The sequence below is a fragment of the Tamandua tetradactyla genome, chromosome 12 (assembly GCF_023851605.1).
Source record: "Tamandua tetradactyla isolate mTamTet1 chromosome 12, mTamTet1.pri, whole genome shotgun sequence".
NCBI lineage: Eukaryota > Metazoa > Chordata > Mammalia > Pilosa > Myrmecophagidae > Tamandua > Tamandua tetradactyla.
The window spans coordinates 80,799,597-80,818,068 of record NC_135338.1 but is presented as its reverse complement, the minus strand read 5'-3'; the positions used below and the strand labels follow the sequence as shown (position 1 = coordinate 80,818,068).

The 18,472-nt window shown below is 53.4% G+C and overlaps 1 protein-coding gene across 1 annotated transcript in view; it reads left to right on the top strand.

Annotated features, from left to right (window-relative positions):
- Positions 1–1,136: 1,136 nt before the first annotated feature.
- Positions 1,137–18,472, top strand: part of KLF13 (KLF transcription factor 13) — a 48,738-nt gene continuing 31,402 nt past the window's right edge. Inside the window, exon 1 of the mRNA XM_077124003.1 lies at positions 1,137–1,857. Coding sequence (XP_076980118.1) covers positions 1,248–1,857 — 610 coding nt within the window. The 5' untranslated portion in view covers positions 1,137–1,247. The remainder of the gene's footprint in view (positions 1,858–18,472) is intronic.

The window sequence follows — 18,472 nt, the reverse complement described above, 5'->3', positions numbered from 1 at the left end:
CCGGGGACGAGTCAGGGCTCTCTCTTCGAGCGGAAGTCACCCACCTCATCCGTGACCTCGGTCCCCTCCCCACCTCCGGGTTGAGCCCACATCTCGGGGCTCAGAAGGGGAAGAGTATGGAGAGAGGACGCGAACGGTTTGAGGGCTCAACCAGCCAAGCGGGAAAGCGCTCCGGGGCGAGGCCGGCAGACCGCGCGGGTCGCGGGCTGACACGCCTCCTCACCCGCGCAAACCTTACTTGGGAGGGGAAGAGAGAGGCGAGGCCGAGCGGCGCGGAACGCACGCAGGCCCAGAGCCGGAGAGGCGCGCCCACCCTGGCGACCCCGGGCGAGGCCGAAGGAACAAAAGGGGCGCCCACCAGAGCGGCCCCCTCCACGCTGGGTTCAAAGCTGTCATTGTACCCAAGCTCTAACAGGAAAATACCCAGCGGGCAACCTCCTACCCGCCGGGAAGGGGGCGGGGAGCGGCGGGCGACTACACCCGGCACAGCAGCCCTCGGACGTCGTGCGTCAGCGTGCCCGGCGCCCAGCTCAAATGTCTGCCCCGCCTCCGCCCTACCAGGGGGAGCGACTATTGGCGCGTTCTGGACCCCGGGCCCCTCCGGCCGTTCGGATTGGCCCGCCTGCGTACCTAGGGTCTAATGGTGCCCCGCCCCTACCCTGGATCACGCCTCCTACCCCCAGGCGCGGGCGCGTAGCCGCTCAGTCCCGCGGGTGCGCGCCCCGGCCTCCCCGCCCCCTTCCTCCGTGCGCGCCGCTCCCCGCGGCCGCCTGTAACCTGCGCCGCCAGGATGTGGCTGGGGGCTGACGTCGGGTCCAGATGTGGCCCCGGCCCCGCCCACCCCCAGGGCCGGGCCGCCCACACTGAGGCGCGGCGCGCACGACTGCTGTCCCGCCTGCCACAATGCGCGGCGAGGCTGCGGCCGCCACCCAGCACCCTAGTGCCTGACGTCGCCGCTTGTCTCCTTAGGACCGGCCGGCCTGACGCCGCGCGGGGAGCCTCTCGGCCCGCGCAACCCCCGCTCATGCGCTCGCTCCCTGGGGCCCGGGGGGGCGGGCGCCTCGCGGACGCGGAGCCGCGCGGGTGACGGCAGAGGCGGCGGCGCGCCCAGCCCAGCCCGCGGAGAGGGCGCGCCGCGCCCCCCGCCCCCACCCCTCCCTCTCTCTGAGGAGACTGTGGGTGCGGGCGCGTCGCTGACTCGGGGCGAAGAGCCTCGCCCCGCGGCCACCGGCCGGAGCCCCGCAAGCATGGCAGCCGCCGCCTACGTGGACCACTTCGCCGCCGAATGCCTCGTGTCCATGTCCAGCCGCGCGGTTGTGCACGGGCCGCGGGAGGGGTCGGAGTCCCGGCCCGAGGGCGCGGTCGCCGCCGCCGCCGCCGCCGCTTCCACGCTGCCCCGCGTCGAGGAGCGCCGCGACGGCAAGGACAGCGCCTCGCTCTTCGTGGTGGCGCGGATACTGGCAGACCTCAACCAGCAGGCGCCGGCGCCCGCTCCGGCCGAACGCCGAGAGGGCGCTGCGGCCCGGAAGGCTAGGAACCCGTGCCGCCTACCGCCCGCGCCATCGCCCGCCTACCCCGGTGGCGGCGACGGCTCCGCGGCCGCGCCCCCCAGCCCCGTGTGGAGTGAGCCCGAGCCCGAGCCCGATCCCGAGCCCGAGCCCGAGCCCGAGGCAGGGCTAGGGCTGGAGCCGGAGCCCGCGGGCGGCTGCGAGCCCGGCCTCAGACAAAGGGGCCGGCGGGGCCGAAGTCGCGCCGACCTCGAGTCCCCACCGAGGAAGCACAAGTGCCACTATGCGGGCTGCGAGAAAGTTTACGGGAAATCCTCGCACCTCAAGGCGCACCTGAGAACTCACACAGGTCAGTGACACGGTCCGGGCGCCCGAGCGCGCGCCAAGAGGGAGCCCCCCCCCGGCCACGCCCCCGGACTGCCGCGGGTTCGAGGTGGGCCGGAGGGGACTCCCGAGGGACCGAGGACAGCTCCGCGCCCTCACCCCCCACGACCCGCCGCCCGGACGTGCCGGGGTGGCGGGTGCGGATCGAGCCGGGTCCCGGGACTGAGAGCCAGCGCCTGGCGACCGCGCCCCCGCCGGGCACGCCCCCTCCCCGGGTGATCGGGCGGGGCCGCGGGCGTCATCCCGGGACGGGGAGCCCTTCTGAGCCCCGGGATTGGAGTTAGGGGCTGGGGTAGGGGGAGCCCGCAGGTGCGGGCGGCCTGGCCGGCTAGGGGCTGGAGGTGGGCCGGGAGCCGAAGGGCGGGGGACTCCCGGATACCGGTCCCTCCGCCCGGGCCCGTCGGGCGCGCGCTTGGGAGGGGCCGCCCTGTGCCGGGCGCGCGGCGGGCGAAGTTCACACGGGGACAGTGGCTCCCTCCCCGCCACCCGGCACATTCTTTGCTCTCTCCTTCCTGTAATTTTTCCAGCGCTGTAAGGTTTAATTTACCGTAACCAGAGCCGGCGGCAGCGGGGACCGACTTGTGTGTGTGGGGGGCGGGCTCGCTCTCCCGCTCACAACCCCCCCTCAAGCGTTGTGGGCGGCCTCCGCGCCCCTGATCAGTCGGGGGCGCGCCAGACTTCCGGGCCTTGCGGCCGGCAGGGTGTCTGGAATAGCGTGCACTGCCGGTTGGCGGGCCACCTCCGCCGCCCTCTACTCTGTCCTGGGTTCGGGGATGACGGCGGTGGGCGCTGTGAGCCGGAGGCACCTGCACTCACGCGGGCGGGCAGGCAGCTGGAGCTGAGGCCAGGTGGCCGGGGGCCTCCCCTGACTCTAACCTCTCTTTCATCGCTGGGTCTTGGTACTGTTTCGTTGAAGACTGTTTTTTTGTTTGTTTTTTGTTTTTGTTTTTTGTCTGTGTGTTGAGCACAAATACCAAAGAGGTTTTATAATAACTGACAACCCCTGCACTCCCCAGTTTGGTTTAAAGAATCGTCGATTGCCTTCCAGTTTACATGAGCTCTCCGGTGACACCCAACTCTTAGGCATTTGGGGCACGTTCGAAACCTGCGGGTATTAACTTATTACGAAAGGCTGGACTTTCTCATTTGGGAAATATCTAAATTGCAGATGGAAAGTATTAAAAAGAGCTACACGTTGTGAGACCCTGAAGTTGAAGTACCTTTTCACCCTGTACCTTGGGGGACTGAGCGGGCCCCAGGTCTGACGGTGGAGAGGACCGCGGATCTCCCAGGAGCTTTCCCTTACCTGGGAGCTTTTCCTTACCTAAGCCGCCGTCCCCAGACCTCTTCGCAGGAGGACGAGTCTAGGGGGTGAGCGCAACCATCTCTTGGCATTCCGGATCAGAATCAAGGGTGTGGGGACCCAGCTGGGGTATGAGGTCACTGTCGGGGGTCGTTGTTCAGCTGTAAGTGTGGGTGTGGCCACGGGGGCGGGGCCAAGCTAGGATCGGAACGAGGGTTGGTGGTCCCAGAGTTGGAGGGAGTGCGGAGTGTGGCTGGGTTGTGGCCCGCGCTGGGGAGGTGAGGCTAATGCTGGGTGGAGAACCTGATGATTGGGAAATCCTTCTCCGACCTCGTGTCCATGAGGGCCGGGGGCAGACCCCCAGGAGCACCTGGCAGGCTGGTTGGTGACTCGCGAAGGGCGGAGCAGGCCTGGAGATGGGGCTTGGGGCTCGTTGTTGCGGGATGGGTGGGGTGGGGGGGACCTCTGCCTGAGAGGTGCTACCTCTGGAGGCTGCTCACCCTGAGCCATCGTGTGGACTGGGACCTCCCACTGTGGGAGTGGGGCCCAGTCTCCACCTGGCAAGGGTTCTCTAGGGTTCCTGGGAACCCAAAAAGGACAAAAGAGGATAGCCATGGGTATAGTGTTCCTGTTTAGCTTCAGCATCCATTCTAAGAGCATCCTTAGCTTTGATCTGCTCTACTGTGCAGGAAAGATTGAGAAATCTATGGCCCTTCCAGTCAGGAGTACACAGGGTTTCCTAGGAACCCTTGGAAAGAAAGCAGGTTTCCAAGCCTTGGGATGCCTAACCACTTCGTGGAGCTCTGGACAAGTGCTCCAGACCAAGCCTGGGCCAGCCTCCTGTCAGGCACCTTGGGTAACACGTCTAGCTTCTGCCCCAGGTCTGCCGAGTACATGTAATCGGAGTTCATAGTTCCCAGAAATACTTTCTTTTCTTCAAAGCTCTCATCCTAATCTCCTAAATAAGGTCACAGTTTTTGAGGCCATTTTCCTAATATGTGTCAAAATCCAAATTTTTTCTAAGCAAAGCTAAGATGTTTCCATTGTTCTTTGGGGTCTGAAATGGCCCACAGCATCCTGTGGCTTGAGGTCAGGCAGGGTATGTGTCCTGGGGAGCTCTCAGGCTGCCCAGCCCATGCAACCAGCTCCATACATGCTGTTTCTCCTGTGAAGGGGTGTAGATGGTAATATCCTGGGTCCCTACCCAATCATGGAGGACTAGGCCCTGTGTGATTGGTTCCTTGCAAAGGAGGGGTGGAGGAGGGTGACACTTGGGGTGCTGTGTTGGGGGGGCAGGGACAGCCAGAGCAGGAAGGGAGATGGTGGTGGGTACAGGTGGACCTGGGGCCTGGTGGGTGGGGTGGCTGAGGAGGGATCTCAGACCTGTGAGTGCATTCGTGGTAGCGTTGGAGAAGAGAGGAACTGACCACCCATGGGCCAAGAAAGGGGAAGCCTACTGAAGGGAGAGGGGTAACTGAGGGGACAGGCCTTATTGGAAGACTGGTGCTGCAAACCTGGCTCTAAGGTGGCTGTGGTCTGGTTGTGGGCTCCCACCAGCATACAGGGCGTGCTCTGCAGACAGTAGCTCAGGTCTTGGCATGCCTCTTCTAGTCCACTGGACCTCCTCCCTCCCCAGGGACCTATAGTGAGTTCATGTCAGGGGGTAAGTAGTAAAGCCATGCTAGCCAAGAAGAGGGCAAGCAGCTCTGCACTGTATAGCTCTGTGACCAGGAACAGTCACCAGATCTCCCTGCCTCTCAGTTTCCTCTGCCAACCACTGACACCCACCCTGACCACCTGGAAGGCTTAAGGGAAACAGGATGTATACATGGAATCCTTTGAGTAATCAAAGGTCAGCCTTGACTCTGGGAAACCCAGTGTCTCCTGACCATGGTACATCTTGGCCCTCCTATCCCCACAGTGTGAACAGTGCTTGTGGAGAGCTGCCTGTGCTGATTAGCTGTGTGGCAATGCCATCCCCACCTCCCCCAGTCACGTGGACTAGTGACCCTCTGTCACCTTTAGCTAATTGTTGGTGTGATAATAAACAAGACAGAGACAAAGATCTTTGCAAGGAAAGTCATTTACTGTTTGGCTAACCCTGACCTTCCAGCCCAGACCTGGAAAATCTGCTTGGATTCATTTTTGTGAGTAGCAGGACCTGGAGCGGGTTTTTTTTTTTTTTTTGAAGGCTGAGGGGGCTTTGATGTGAAAATTAGAGGGCTTGCAAAGGAAAGGCCCACAGTCCTTTTAGAGCAGCCTGTCCTGTCCCACTGCCCAGGTCCTGACTCTGGAGACTTGCTCTTGTCCCAAGGAGAGTTGGGGTTGGTGGGCCCCCAGCACTATGGACACATTGTCTTTCTTGGCAGAAAATACATTCCTACCTATTGACTCCCACAAAAGTATTGTTTTCAGAACAGCTCTGTGTTCTGTTTTCCCTCCAGCGCTGGGCTGGACATCTAGCAGGCTGCCTGGAGTGAACCTATCTCAGTGGCTTTGGAGGACCTGGCTGGGAAGGTGGGTGCTGGGCTGGGCACAGCCCCTCCTGCCTGCAGGCTCTGTTTGGGGTGGGGACCGGAAGTCCAAAAAGGTTTCATTGTCTCAGCTCTTTCCTGTGATAATTTGGGCGGGATTGATTTGAAGTGTACCTTTACTCTTTGAGAGAGGTATTTGATCCTGGATGAGATTAAAGGGGCAGAGATTTAGGTCCTTCCCCCAAGGTACCCTCTGGATTTAGAGCCTTGTTTCCAAGCAAGAGGCTTCACCTGGACAGCATAGTGTGCAGGTGCTCCTGAGGCCATCCCCTCAGAAAGGGCAATGAGCTGGATGAGCTATGTTCACGGGTGCTTCCAGGCCAGTGGCTTCAGCCCCTGCCCCACACCCCCCACTCCCAGGCTGCCAGTGGGCCTACTTGTGGAACTCTTCACTCAATGTAGAGTATGTAAACAGAATGTGCAAGCCTCCATTCCCCACAGCTAACTGCTGCTATCTCTTGTGGGTGCCTTTCTTTCTAGGTCCTTTTAATGGGTTTGCATGTATGTACACATGTGCATCCATGTAGGTATTTTAAAACAACATGAACAGAATCCTGTTAAACATATTGTGTCACATGCTTGTTCAGCATCATCCTTTTCATGGCTGTATAGTATTCCAAGTGTGTGGACGTAGTGCAACTCATCTAACCCCTGACCTGTTATAAGGACCCTGTGTGGCCTGTTCTTTTTTGGCTGTTATAAGTCACAAAGTAGTAGACTCCAGGTGTATCTGTCTTGGTGCAGAGGAGCTGGCATTTCTGTAGGGTTGGGACCTGGCAGTGTTATTGACAATTTTGACAAATGTTGCTACTTCCAGACAGCATTTTCATGCAAGGTGGGGTTCCTGTGTTGACTTAAAAGACATTGTGTGTTTAAAGGCAGTAGATAGAAGTTCTTAGTTTCCCCTGTGCTGAGTCCCCTGCGGGTCCCTACTCTCCCATCCACCCCTCCACTCCCCCCCCACTTTTCCCAGTTCTCTTTCTGCATGTGTGGGAGTCATTGGGCTCCTATAACATTGAGAATATTCAAAAAAGCCACCTTACTCTTGTCTCTCATGTGAGGCCCTCCTCAGTCTGTTTTTCCAGATTCTGAGAAGTGGTGGCTATCCCACTGTGCAGCTGGCAGTGGGCTGGAGGGGGGAGGGGGCTGGTGTGGCTCCACTGGGCCTCTCCCAGTGGCTGGAGGAGACTCTTCTATGGGTCTTTCAGGAGGGTGAGCTGATAAAATTGCAGTGAAGACTGCAGTTTACTTCACCAGATGCCTGTGTCTGGGCCTCGGTGTCGCATCCATGCCTTAAAATGGGCTCCAGCAGTCCCTCATATCTTTAGGTCCTGCTGGCTCTTACTGTACACACAATCACAGTCCAGTTGGTTATTTGGTTCCTAAATGCAGCAAATTAAAAAGTAAGGGGTGACATACATTGATAGTAGCTAAAGCCAAGGGAAAGAAAAAAAAAAGAGCAAGGAAGCAAGCAAGTTATTGAGCTGCGTGTATGTGTGTGTGTATGTGTGTGAGTATTTAAATATACAACTATAAAAACCCCTTGTTTTTAAACAAGGTAGCATTGGAGCGAGTATGGAGCCATTTGGAAAAGGCTGTGTAGTTCTCCCAGTTGTATCTGAGGCTTGCATTCCAGCACCCCCATAATAATTCATATTCCTAATGGCCATCCTGAGATACCAGGGCACCAGGAACATGGGTCTGGTGTGTGTTGTAAGAAGGCAGTTAAAATTTGTTTTAAAGTAAAAACTTACGGAAAGTTGCATTCTGCTCTCACACTGTATCCAAAAGTGACAGCCCCATTCACTTATGCAGGCTCCATCCCCCATGCTTTAGCTGATTCTGAGCTATTTAACTCTTTGCAAGGGCAGTATGAAAGAGGCACTGTGATTATTACTTATTTTCAAAGCAAGAAACTAAGGCTCAGAGGGGTTAAGAAATATCCCTGAAGTCACACAGCTGGGGAGGGTAGAGCCGGGGTTTCCTCCCGGACCTCTGGCTCTAGTTCCCTGTCTGCACCTGAGGGGGAACAGGGCCCATGTGACACTGTACACTGTCACCTCCCCACCCCACTAATTTGTATTAATGCAAAATTAAGAGAACCATACAGTGTATGTCCATAAACCCTGCCCCTAGAGTAACCAGTTGCTAATATTTTGCCACATTTTTTCTCCTTCTCTCCCTTTCTCAATAGTTTTCTTCCTTCCCCTGCTTCTTATGTCTCTTTAAACATTATATATTGTCTGACATACAGTTTGTATTCACTTTCCCTAATGATCCCCAAAACGTCCATTAGGGGTTCTGGCAACCAGTTAATCACACATAGCATTTCGTTGCCATGTCTCTTTGGTTCCTTTTAACCTCTAACAGTCCCCTGTCTTTTTTCGTTTTGGGCTACATTGACGTTTTAAGAATCCGGTGGTCCTGTAAGAACATCCCACAATCTGGTTTTGTCTGATTGTTTCCTCCTAATGGTTTAGATTCTGCTTAAACAATTTGCGGTCAGAGATTTGACATAGGTGCCTGGTGCCAAGCACATACTGCCCCATGCCGGGGCTGCAGGATTTCAGTTGTCCCCTTACTGGGTCACATGGTTACTGTATGTCCACTGTATTTCTCCGCTGAAAGGGACACTTTCTTCTTGATAAGTGCTAAGTAACCCATCGGCATGAGACTGCTGCTTTGCTCAGGGCCTGACCTGCCTCCTTGCCAGGTGCCTACCTGAGCAGGTACAATGTCCGTTCACCTTTAGGTGTTCATGCACCCTGCTCTGTCCACCTGGTTGGTTTCTGCTTTGTCTTACAATTTTCTTGCTGGACAAGGTTGGGTTTTTCTGGTTCTCCTTTTGAAGTCTTTCTGAAGTTGAAGGCCAGCTCGAGGGTGCAGGAGTTCCCTTCCCCAAATGAGTGAGAGTCACCGTAATGTTACTTGAATGGCATTTATAGGGCATTTGAGGGCACGATCTTGGTCAACCACCCTCTCCCTGGGCTCTGTGGTGACACCCTTCAAGTCCTCTGGGGTTCTCTTCCTCCTTTCAAGAAAAAAAACCAAAATTGATCTAAGTCCACACACCTGAGCCTGTTTTCCTTTCCTTTTACAGCCCCAAGTGGGGTTACCTTCTTTAGAAATCAGCTTCCCGTCAAGTGAACTTACGAGCATTCTCATCTGCATGGCAGGTCAACCAACTCAAGCTGCTATGGTGGCTGCTGGGGTGGGGCTGTAGGGACATCCCCAAGCTCTCCCTGAGGGCGGGAGATACTTTTGAGGCTTTGGCCACCATTTTGGGTCACTAAAATGGAGACTCAGATGCTCACTTTTTACTGTTGATGGCAGTGATTTGACACTAAGCACTTAGAACAAAACAGACAAAAATCCTCACCCAAACCAGAAAGCTCTGCCATTTGGCTTTTTATATTAAAAAACAAAAAAGTTGCATCACGTTTTGGAATGCAGTTAGCTCATTATTGTGACTGAACTGAGCATCTAGACCTGGAATGTGTTTGTAGGGAATTGCTAGTTCGGTTTCAGATCTTGGGGTTCACTTTCACCCTGCTAGCAACTGTGGATCACCTGCTTTTGGGGTAGGCAGAGTTTTTTTTCTCTGTTGAAACTAAGGGCCTAAGGGCCTGGGTAAAGAAGCGGTTTATCTGCCCTCCCCATACCTCTTGTTCTTTGTAGCCACTGTCTTCAAACAACAAAAATGTCTTCTCTTACAGCTCTGGAGGCCAGACTGAAATCAAGGTGTTGGCAGGGCTGTGCTCCCACTGAAACCCTTAGGGGAGGATCCTCCCTGGCCTCTTCCAACTCCTGCTGGTGCTCGCAGCCCTGGGTATTCCTTGGCTGGTGGCTGCATCCCTGTAGGCTCTGCCTCCATGTTTATATGGCCTCCACCCCTCTGTGTGTATCTACTTTCCCCCCTTATTCTGAGGACCCCAGTCATATTGGACCAGAGTCCACAGTAATCCAGTTTTGCTTTATCTTAACTAAATCTTAACTTCAAAGACCCTGTTTCAAAATAAGGTCACTTTTTCATGGGAATCAGGAATTAGGACTTGACATGTCTGTTTCCAGGACCTAGTAACAGATTCTGCTTTCATCTTATGTCTTTCTTCCCAACTCCTGTTGCCCTCTCGACCCAGGATTGGGAACCTGGGAGGTGATGGCCATTTCCTCTTGGCATCCTGGGGGTCCTGCACATCACCACAGACGGGAAACATGCAGACTTAGAAGAGTCTACATTTTTTGCCAGTATCATCTGGATAAACAGAACACAGGGCACACTTCCACAGGTCATGTTTTTTTACGGGGTTGTGGTGGTGGTGGTAGTACTCTTTATTCTCCTTTTCTGAAGTTCATTGCGCAAAAACACTTGCTGACCAGGAATCTGGCCATACTCTGTGGCCATCTGCCAGGCTGTCCCAAGGTGACCTCTTTGGGAAGGTGCTGAGTCTTGTCTGCCCTAGGTTAAATGTCCCAAAACCCTGCTGCAGGGGATGTGGCTTTGTCTGCATGGGCAGGTAACATTTGGCCTCAGGCATCAGGGCACAGCTTGCCTCCCACCAGTCGGAGCCCAGGATGACGTCATGTAAGAGATTTGCAAGAAACTCTGACCCACATTACAAATCACTTACCAGAAGAACATGTGGCCCTGGGCTCCTGTTTCAGAAGAAACTTCTGAAAGGTGGAGTGTGGACTCATGACTCTATCCAATAACCTGGAAGGTTGGAAGGAAGGCTTGGAAATGGGAGTGTGTGGAAGTGGTGGCTTCCCTGTCCCCCCAACCAGGCACATGTGAGCCCCAAACCCCAATTTCTGTCCTTTAGGGGGAGCAGAGGGACTGAGACCTCAGGGTGTCTTTGTGCAGAGTCCCAAGGATGGGGTTAGGCTCTTGACCCTGGGACCCTGGCCAGGTAAAATGCCCAAAGCCACGTCTGGGAGCTGGGGCCTGGTACCATGAGCACATCCCCAGTTTGGATGGAAGCCCCAGGAATCTTCTCTTCAACAAATGCCAACAAATTTACACTGAACATGGTATGATGAATGGAAATTATGTGGTTGCCACTAACACTAATGTAAGAGTGAGGAAGGTGACTGACACCGTGGTTATTGAACAGCTCCCCATCGTCTTGTTTTACACATCTCGGCCCTTGCCAGAAGAGTCTACTTTCCTGACTTACTCCCCTGGCTGTCAACTGTAACCCCCACCCCCCCCATCCTTGCTGTCTTTCCTGGGTCAGTTCTTGGACCTCTCCCAACCTGGCATTCTGACGCCACCTGCAGGTCCCTCTGTAGCATCTGCTTCTCCCACTTCCTTGCACCTGAAGGCGTCCGTGTGCTTGTCCGTCAGTTGACATTTCTATGTTCCAGTGTAGGCCGTGCAGGTGGGAGAAGGCAACTCATGGCAACACTGCGTTCCACTGAGGTAGGTTCTCCAAGATTTCACTGTTTTTTTCCATAGTGCCCCATTTCATTTGCACAGCAAATCTTTTTTAAAGGATCACCTGGGCTCTTGGCCTAAGGCAGCAGGGGATTCCCTGGTTGAGTTTGGGGACTCTGAAGGTGACTTCTTTGTGCACGATTGTGCATCTTAGCATTTTGTGCATGTTCTCTTGATGGTACCATCTGGCTGGCAAGCAAGGAGCACACAGGCCCCTCGTGTTGTGTGGACAAGGAGATGGTGGTCATTCCTAGGTACCGTCGGGCCTTCACTTCTTGCAGGAAATTCAGCCGAGGCTCTTTGGAGATGTTCTGGTTTGAAGCTGCCATGGGAATGGACTGGGTAATGAGTTTCAGCATTGTGCTTCAGACACGCTACATCATTTTGAATCTCCCTTTTCCCCATCCCTTCTTGGCACCCTGATTTATGAACCTGAGCATTAGGTTCCTTCCCATAGCTGCTGCTTCTGGTCCCGCAACACCATCAGCAAGCCCGTGGCCTGGGAACACAGCTTTCCATCCATGGGAGTGTGTGCATGCTGAAGCTCAGGGGAGTCAGTCCCTTTTGCAGGGCATTGGGCTCCAGGGGTGCAGTTAGCACAGGAGTGTGGGCCCCTCCCAGACACATAGAGCACAGTGGGTATTATAGATCGATTTGTATCCTCTGCAAAGAGTTGTTCACATTCTGAACAGCTGTCCTGTGAAGGAACTCATTAGTAAAGAGGCTCTTTGAAGATGTTATCAGTTAAGATGAGGCCATACTGAAACCAGTATGACTGGTAACCTTATGAGCAAGGGAAATTTGGACACAGGAGGAGGAGACAGACTAGGGAGAGACGGCCATGTGACTGAGGCAGAGCTTCAGTTATGAATAGGCTGCAAGCTACCACTAGAACCCTGCAGACTTGAGAGGGAGCTCGGCCCTGCTGACACTTTCATTTTGGACTCCTAGCCTCCAGAACCCTATGACAATAGATTCCTGTCATTTAGGCCAACTGGTGTGTAGTATTTGTCATAGCAACCTTGGCAAACCAAGACAGCAAGGCCTTCTCACTCAAGTCCGGTCCCTGCAAGAGTACAGGACAGAGACAGCACCATGTTCCCCCACCAGGTCTATAGCTGACAGGATCGCCTGCAGGGTGGGGCCAGCCGCCTACGGTGCCAAGGCCTGGGTGGTATGCTCTGTCCGTGGGCTGTTTCTCCTCTACCACAGACCAAGGGCCCACACCCTGATGTGAGCTGACATGACCAGGTGAGTGGACAGAGGTGGTCTGTCCCCCTCCTCCATGGGCTCTGGGATCTGAGCTCTTTGCAACCCGCCTTCTGGTGTTTCCAACCCTTGGGACCGGTAGAGGGAGGGTGGTGCAGGCCTCTGTGCAGTTGGGGAGGAAGGGCGAGAACGAACTCGCCTTTGTGCTTTGGCCTGGGATACCCAGTGGGGAGGCTGTGGCTTCCTCCTTCTGCCCTCTGGGTATGGCGTGGCATCTTGTGGGGTGTGGGGAGGAGGCAGCTGGGTCAGCTGTTCCCTGGTCACAGGCAGCATCCTCCTACACAGCAGTGCTCAGGGTAAACACTGTGCCGTCTTGGCAACCAGGCTGAGCAAAGGCTGAAAAGTGCTAGTGGCAAGAGATGTTCCCATTGTCTCAAGTTTCGAGGATGGGTTACTTCTTCTTCTTCTTCTTCTTCTTTTTTTAATTAGCTGGAATGACTAAGATACCTAAATGCCTAACCTGGTTCCTATAATTTTTTAATAAACATTTATATTCCCTTTATGGGAAGTCACTCTTTCAGTGATTCATTGGCTTTTTCTCTTAAACTGTGGCAAGGCCCTGGTGAGGCAGGCAGCATGCAGGGTGGAGGCCAGGGTGGGGGTGCGGGGCAGCATAGAGCCCACCTCCCACTGCTGACAGCTGGCACTGCCATGGGTGAGGGAGGCTGGCACTCATCCAGGGACTGGGTGCGTTTACGTAAACACACCAGCATTTTATTGGCTTCTAGGTTAAGTTCCATGGAAAACATGGAGAAGCTGCCTCTCTTTTCTTGGCGTGTTCAGATCCCCCAAACTGGAGCTTCCAGAAGTCTCTCCCCACCCTCTGCCAGATTAATCCTGAGAGAAGCCCAGCCCCCCATGCTCTTTGTCCATCTTGTTGTAGATTTTGAGTATCATTGCAGTGTCTCAAGGTGTAGAATTGCCTTGTGTTGGTTGGTGTTCTGTTGTTTGCTGTCAAACCATAATTGCTTCTGAGGTAGGTCAGGCTGGAGGCACCCCTTCAGGGGTCCTCATCCTGCTACCCTAGTGCACCCCATCCACCATGCCCCTGGGAAGGGCCTTACTGTAGGACCCAGCAGCAGGTCCTCCTGCAGGCCTGGCCCCTCCCTTCGGGATTCAACTTCTTCACTGTGCTTGCCACCCCACCCCCCACCCCTTCTCTTGTGGAGCTTGCAGCAGACTGCTCAGAGCTGTAAATCACCTTCTAGAGTCCCTGTCCCTACCCAGGAGCCCTTTGGGCCAGTGCGCATTCAAGAAAGTTGCCTTCATTTATTTGCTGGCCAGTAGAGCTCAACCAAATGGGCTTCATGGACCGTATTTCCTTTAAACCTCCCTGCAAAGTCATACCGAAGCCCACTCGCAGCACCGTGTGCTCACTGTGGATATCTGTGGCCATCTGTGGCCATTCAGACCCCTTCTCGTGACATGGATGGGCTACACAGCCTCAGGGAACCCCCCTGCTCTGCCCTCACTGCCTACCGTAGGCTCAGGACCTTAGCACAAGCATCTCACTACTAAAGGAGATACTGGTTTGTTAATGCTGGTTTTAGGGTACCCATTCCCTTGTGCCTCCTAGCTTTTCTGGGTCCCAGTGTGTATCTGGGCATTTGTCCCTTGGACCAATTCGGCCCTACCCCCAGAACATCCACCTCACCTGGGGCACTGCATGCCCTTCTGTGCCTCCTCGCTCCAGAAAGAAATCTTGCTCTTTGCCTGACCTCTTTCAAGGATATGTGTAGAATTTGACTTTTGTGTGTGTGAAGACTTTAATTTTGGTAGTGTCTGTGAAACCACTTAAAATAAATGTATTGAAACAGTATTGAAAGGTATGGAAACATCCCAGGAATTGATGCATTTAGAAATTTTGTAAGATATCCAGCACCTCTCTGCCCTTTTTCAGTCCTAATGATTTGGGTTTTGGACTTTTTTTTTTTTTTCTTATTATGACCATTCTAGTAGGTATGAAATGATATCTTATTATGGTTTTGATTTGCAGGTCCCTAATAGCTAATGGTGTTGAATATGTTTTCATGTACATTTTAGCCATTCATATATCTATCTTTGGAGAAATGTCTATTCATTTTGACCATTTTTTTTAAATTTGACTTTTTAAAAAAATTATAAGCTTTTTTTTAAATTTTGAAATATGGCATATGTACAAAAAAGCATTAATTTCCAAGTACATTTTAACAAGTAGTCATAGGACAGATTTTAAAGTTAGGTATGGGTTACAGTTCCACGATTTTTTGTTTTTTCTTCTATCTGCTCCAAGACACTGGAGACCAATAGAAATATCAATATAATGATTCATCAGTCATACTGATAGGTTAAATCCTATCATTTCTGTTATATCCGCCTTCTCTTTAAATAAGATATATACATGAAAGCAATAAATTTCAAAGTACATTGCAACAATTAGTTGTAGGATAGATTCCAGAGTTTGGTATGGGTTACAATTCCACAATTTTAGGTTTTTATTTCTAGTTGTTCTAAGGTACTGGAGGCTAAAAGAAGTATCAATACAATGATTCAGCACTCATACTTTTTTGTTAAACCCGGTCTTCTTTGTATAACTCCGTCATCACCTTTGATCTTTCTCTGATTCTTTAGTGGTATTTGGGCTATGGCCATTCTAACTTCATGTTGGAAGGGGCTGTGGATAGTATGGGATAGGGGGATGAAACTAGTTGATGTTATGGAAAGGCTGGTCCCTCTGTATTTCAGGACTTATCTGGTCCAGGAAAGATCGGGAAAGTTACCCTGGTGCATGGAACCTTTGTAGAACCTTATATAAAGCCCTAGACTATCTGACCGAAGCTTGCATAAGAGTGACCTCCGGAGTAGCCTCTCGACTCTGTTTGAACTCCCTCTGCCACTGCTACCTTATTTATTACACGTTTTGCCCCTCTTGGGTTTTGGACTTTGAACCACAGCATTACCACTGCTTATTTCTTGCTGGCCACAGAGAATTGTTACTCTGTATATGCTGTATTTTAGTAGCTTTCTTTAAGAGCCTCTCAATGTTTTATTTACTTTCTTCAGAGAAAGGCCTTTTTGTCTGATGGTGCTTTGTCACTTAAACAGAGAGGCTATGTGGGGTATTGCCTAGGGCCCCGTCTTTGGAGGTGGGGGGAGGGAGTTGAGCCCAGGCCTGTGTCCTCAGCTGTGAAACAGGGACTGTCATCCCCACCCGCCTCCCACGGTTGCCCTGAGGAATGAACTAGCATAACGTATACCAGTACTCATTAGATTTGTGCTTGGCTGTGTATGAGTCTGTGTGTGTGCGTGCGCATGCGCACATTTTTAACCTGCAAGAACAAAATTTCACCCACTGTTCGTGGGCACCTGAATGGACAGACATTTTTGCTGCCTTCTCTTTTGAAAAGAGAGAGGCAATTATAAAGCCAGTTCAGAACTGATGTTTGAAGTCGGCACCAGGCTGTGCCCAGGAGCCTCCATCTGAGCTGTCCTGCAAGGCAGGCAGGCAGGCACCCCTCCCTCCTGCAGTGCAGCCCAGACATCACAGGGCCTCCCCCCAGAACTTTTTGTTTGTAAAATGCCCAACCCAGGGTTGTGGGGATGACGAACCAGGACCAAATGCAGAGGCGTTTCAAACTGTGGTTCTGGGAGCAACCAAGCCGTTGCTATGGAGACCCCAGTGCCTGAAGCCAGACTGGGCCCAGACAAGGGAGTGGTGGCCCCAGCCCAGGTGAGTCTCCTGGGTTATCAGGTAACCAGGCCTCTCAACTACTGGCAGGTTGTGCATGGCTAGACTCTAAGGAACAGTAGGTGAAAGACTCAGTCCCCCAAAGTGGCTCAAAGTACACCCAGGGCCCAGCTGCCACAGGTGGGTGCAGGGGCAGCCCTCACTTCTCAGACAGTTAGCAGTCTCGGATGGCCAAACAGTGACCTTTGCTCTGCTGGGACACATCACCAGAAGGGAGGACCTTCCTGAGCACAGGTGTGCTGGGGGTGAGACATCCAACGGTGCAGTTTTTGAGGATAGTGTGCACCTTTCCCTTCCCACAGTGAAGCCCAGGCACCGCGATGGACCACATAGCATACAGCCTTTCCTCCTTTGGTTGAGAAGGGCAGTAGGACACCCTATCCCTGACCTCTCCGTGACGGCTGCTGTCAGCGAATCTTGCATAGAGCCCAGGAAAGCCCACTTGGGACTTGCATTTGCTATTTTTATAATTTGCTCTCCTCCCTGGTCTCAGCACGTAGTCCACTTCTTGTTTACAGGAGCAGTGCCTACCCTGAGCTTTAGGCCATCTGTAGGGATGCCTTTTTCTTTTCTGGGGCAGCAATTCTGTATTTGCAGATTTGAGAATTGTTTTTCTAAAGGGAAGCGGGAACGCATTCTTAGAGGCTGGCTTCTCAGCTGTTGCACTACAGCTTTGTCCTCCTTTCCTGCTTTTAATTCATTTTCATGTAAGTGTGTTTGGCATCAAGATGCTCCATGTGTGGTCTTAAGGTGAATGTTTTCATTGAGTGGAAGTAAAAGCAGAGGGCATCTACTTTGATATAAAACCTTGGAAGATGGCGTGGCTTCCTTTTTCTCTTCTGACCTTCAGTTGTCACAGAACAGATAGCGAATGTCCCATTACCAGAGGTAACTTGCTGGGTAGGGGGTATTCCTGAGCTCACGTTCAGTCTGACTTGGTTGATTATGAAGTGTGTGTTCAACAGCTGGCCCAGCCCTTTGCTCAAAGGAGGGGGAGGCTGAGGTTCGGGCCTACAGAAGGTTTCTTCCCTTTTCTGAGGCCTGATTCCTTTTCTGCTCTGAGAGTTGGGGTAGTGATGAGCCCCTGAACTAGGGACTGTCTGCATCCACATGACCCTGTGTGGCTGCCTGCCACCTGCCAGCTCAGGGTGGCTGCTCTGGCTGGTCCAACTGTTGCCAGAACCACCCTGACTGTGAGAGTCAGCAGTGAGCTGCAGCAGCTACAGGGGGCATCCTTCCAGACTGCCAAGTCATAGGGCCACTGTGACCCCAGGCTCGACTCCAGTCTCCCCTGCAGGTGTAGGGAAGCCAGGGTGGAACCTGTGTGTAGAGAGACAGGCAGGCCAGGTATTGCTACCAAGAAAAAAACCTCCTGCAGACCCTCATCTCCACTGTCCTGGCTGTGTACCCTGCCCCCTGTCTGTGGGTTTTGGCCCTGAGCAAAGGCAGGGACCCCATTCAGGAGGATCCTGCTCAGCCTTACTCTGAGCCTTCTTGCCCCATGTTGTTCAACTTAAAGGACTTGGGGTTACTTGCCTGTTCCTTAGGAGCCCAGCCTGCCTTCTGGAGAGCCCAGGGAGGGAAGGTGCCAGCCCAGGGTGCCCGGCAGGAGCCTCTGTCTCTTCAGCCCACTAGTGACCAGTGAAGGGCTGTGTGCCACCCTGGCCTGGCAACTTGGGTCACAGTGTTGGGAATGGGATTTAAGGTTTTAAGAGAAGATTTTCAACCACAGGAAATGACCTGGGGAAGTCTTCTGCTTAAACCTGTCTCTGCTGTCGTGAGCTGGACAGCGCCAGCTTCCCATCACCCAGTAGACAGCCCGGGTTCTAGACGTCTGTCTGGGTGGGAGTGTTCTGACCATAGGATGCCATGAGCTAATGGAAGCATCATAGCTCAGAAAGGGCAGCCTCTGGACGATGCTGGGGCTGATGTGTGGAGGCAGGTATCTTGGGTCAGTCTGAGAAGTGGTCCGAGGTGCTGACTTCTCAGTCACTCCATTGAGGGGACCCTGCCCAGTCCTGCTCTGAGCCATTTTTCCCCATGTAGTTGTCCAACCTAAAGACTCTTGGGGAAATCTCTTGCCCTACCCACCTATTGTTGGTTCTCTTTATGAGGGCATGGGTTGGACTCTCTTTTCCTCCTGAACTATGTGGGTGCTGCCAGAGCCGAGACAGATTGTGCTGGGGTCTGGTATGGCCTGTACCTAGGAGGTGCCCAGGAAATGCTTGGTGTAGGCACAGGCACATGGCCTGGCTGTTGCGGTGACTGGTCCTGAGCAGTGTAACCAACCTGGCCCACTGACTTATTCCC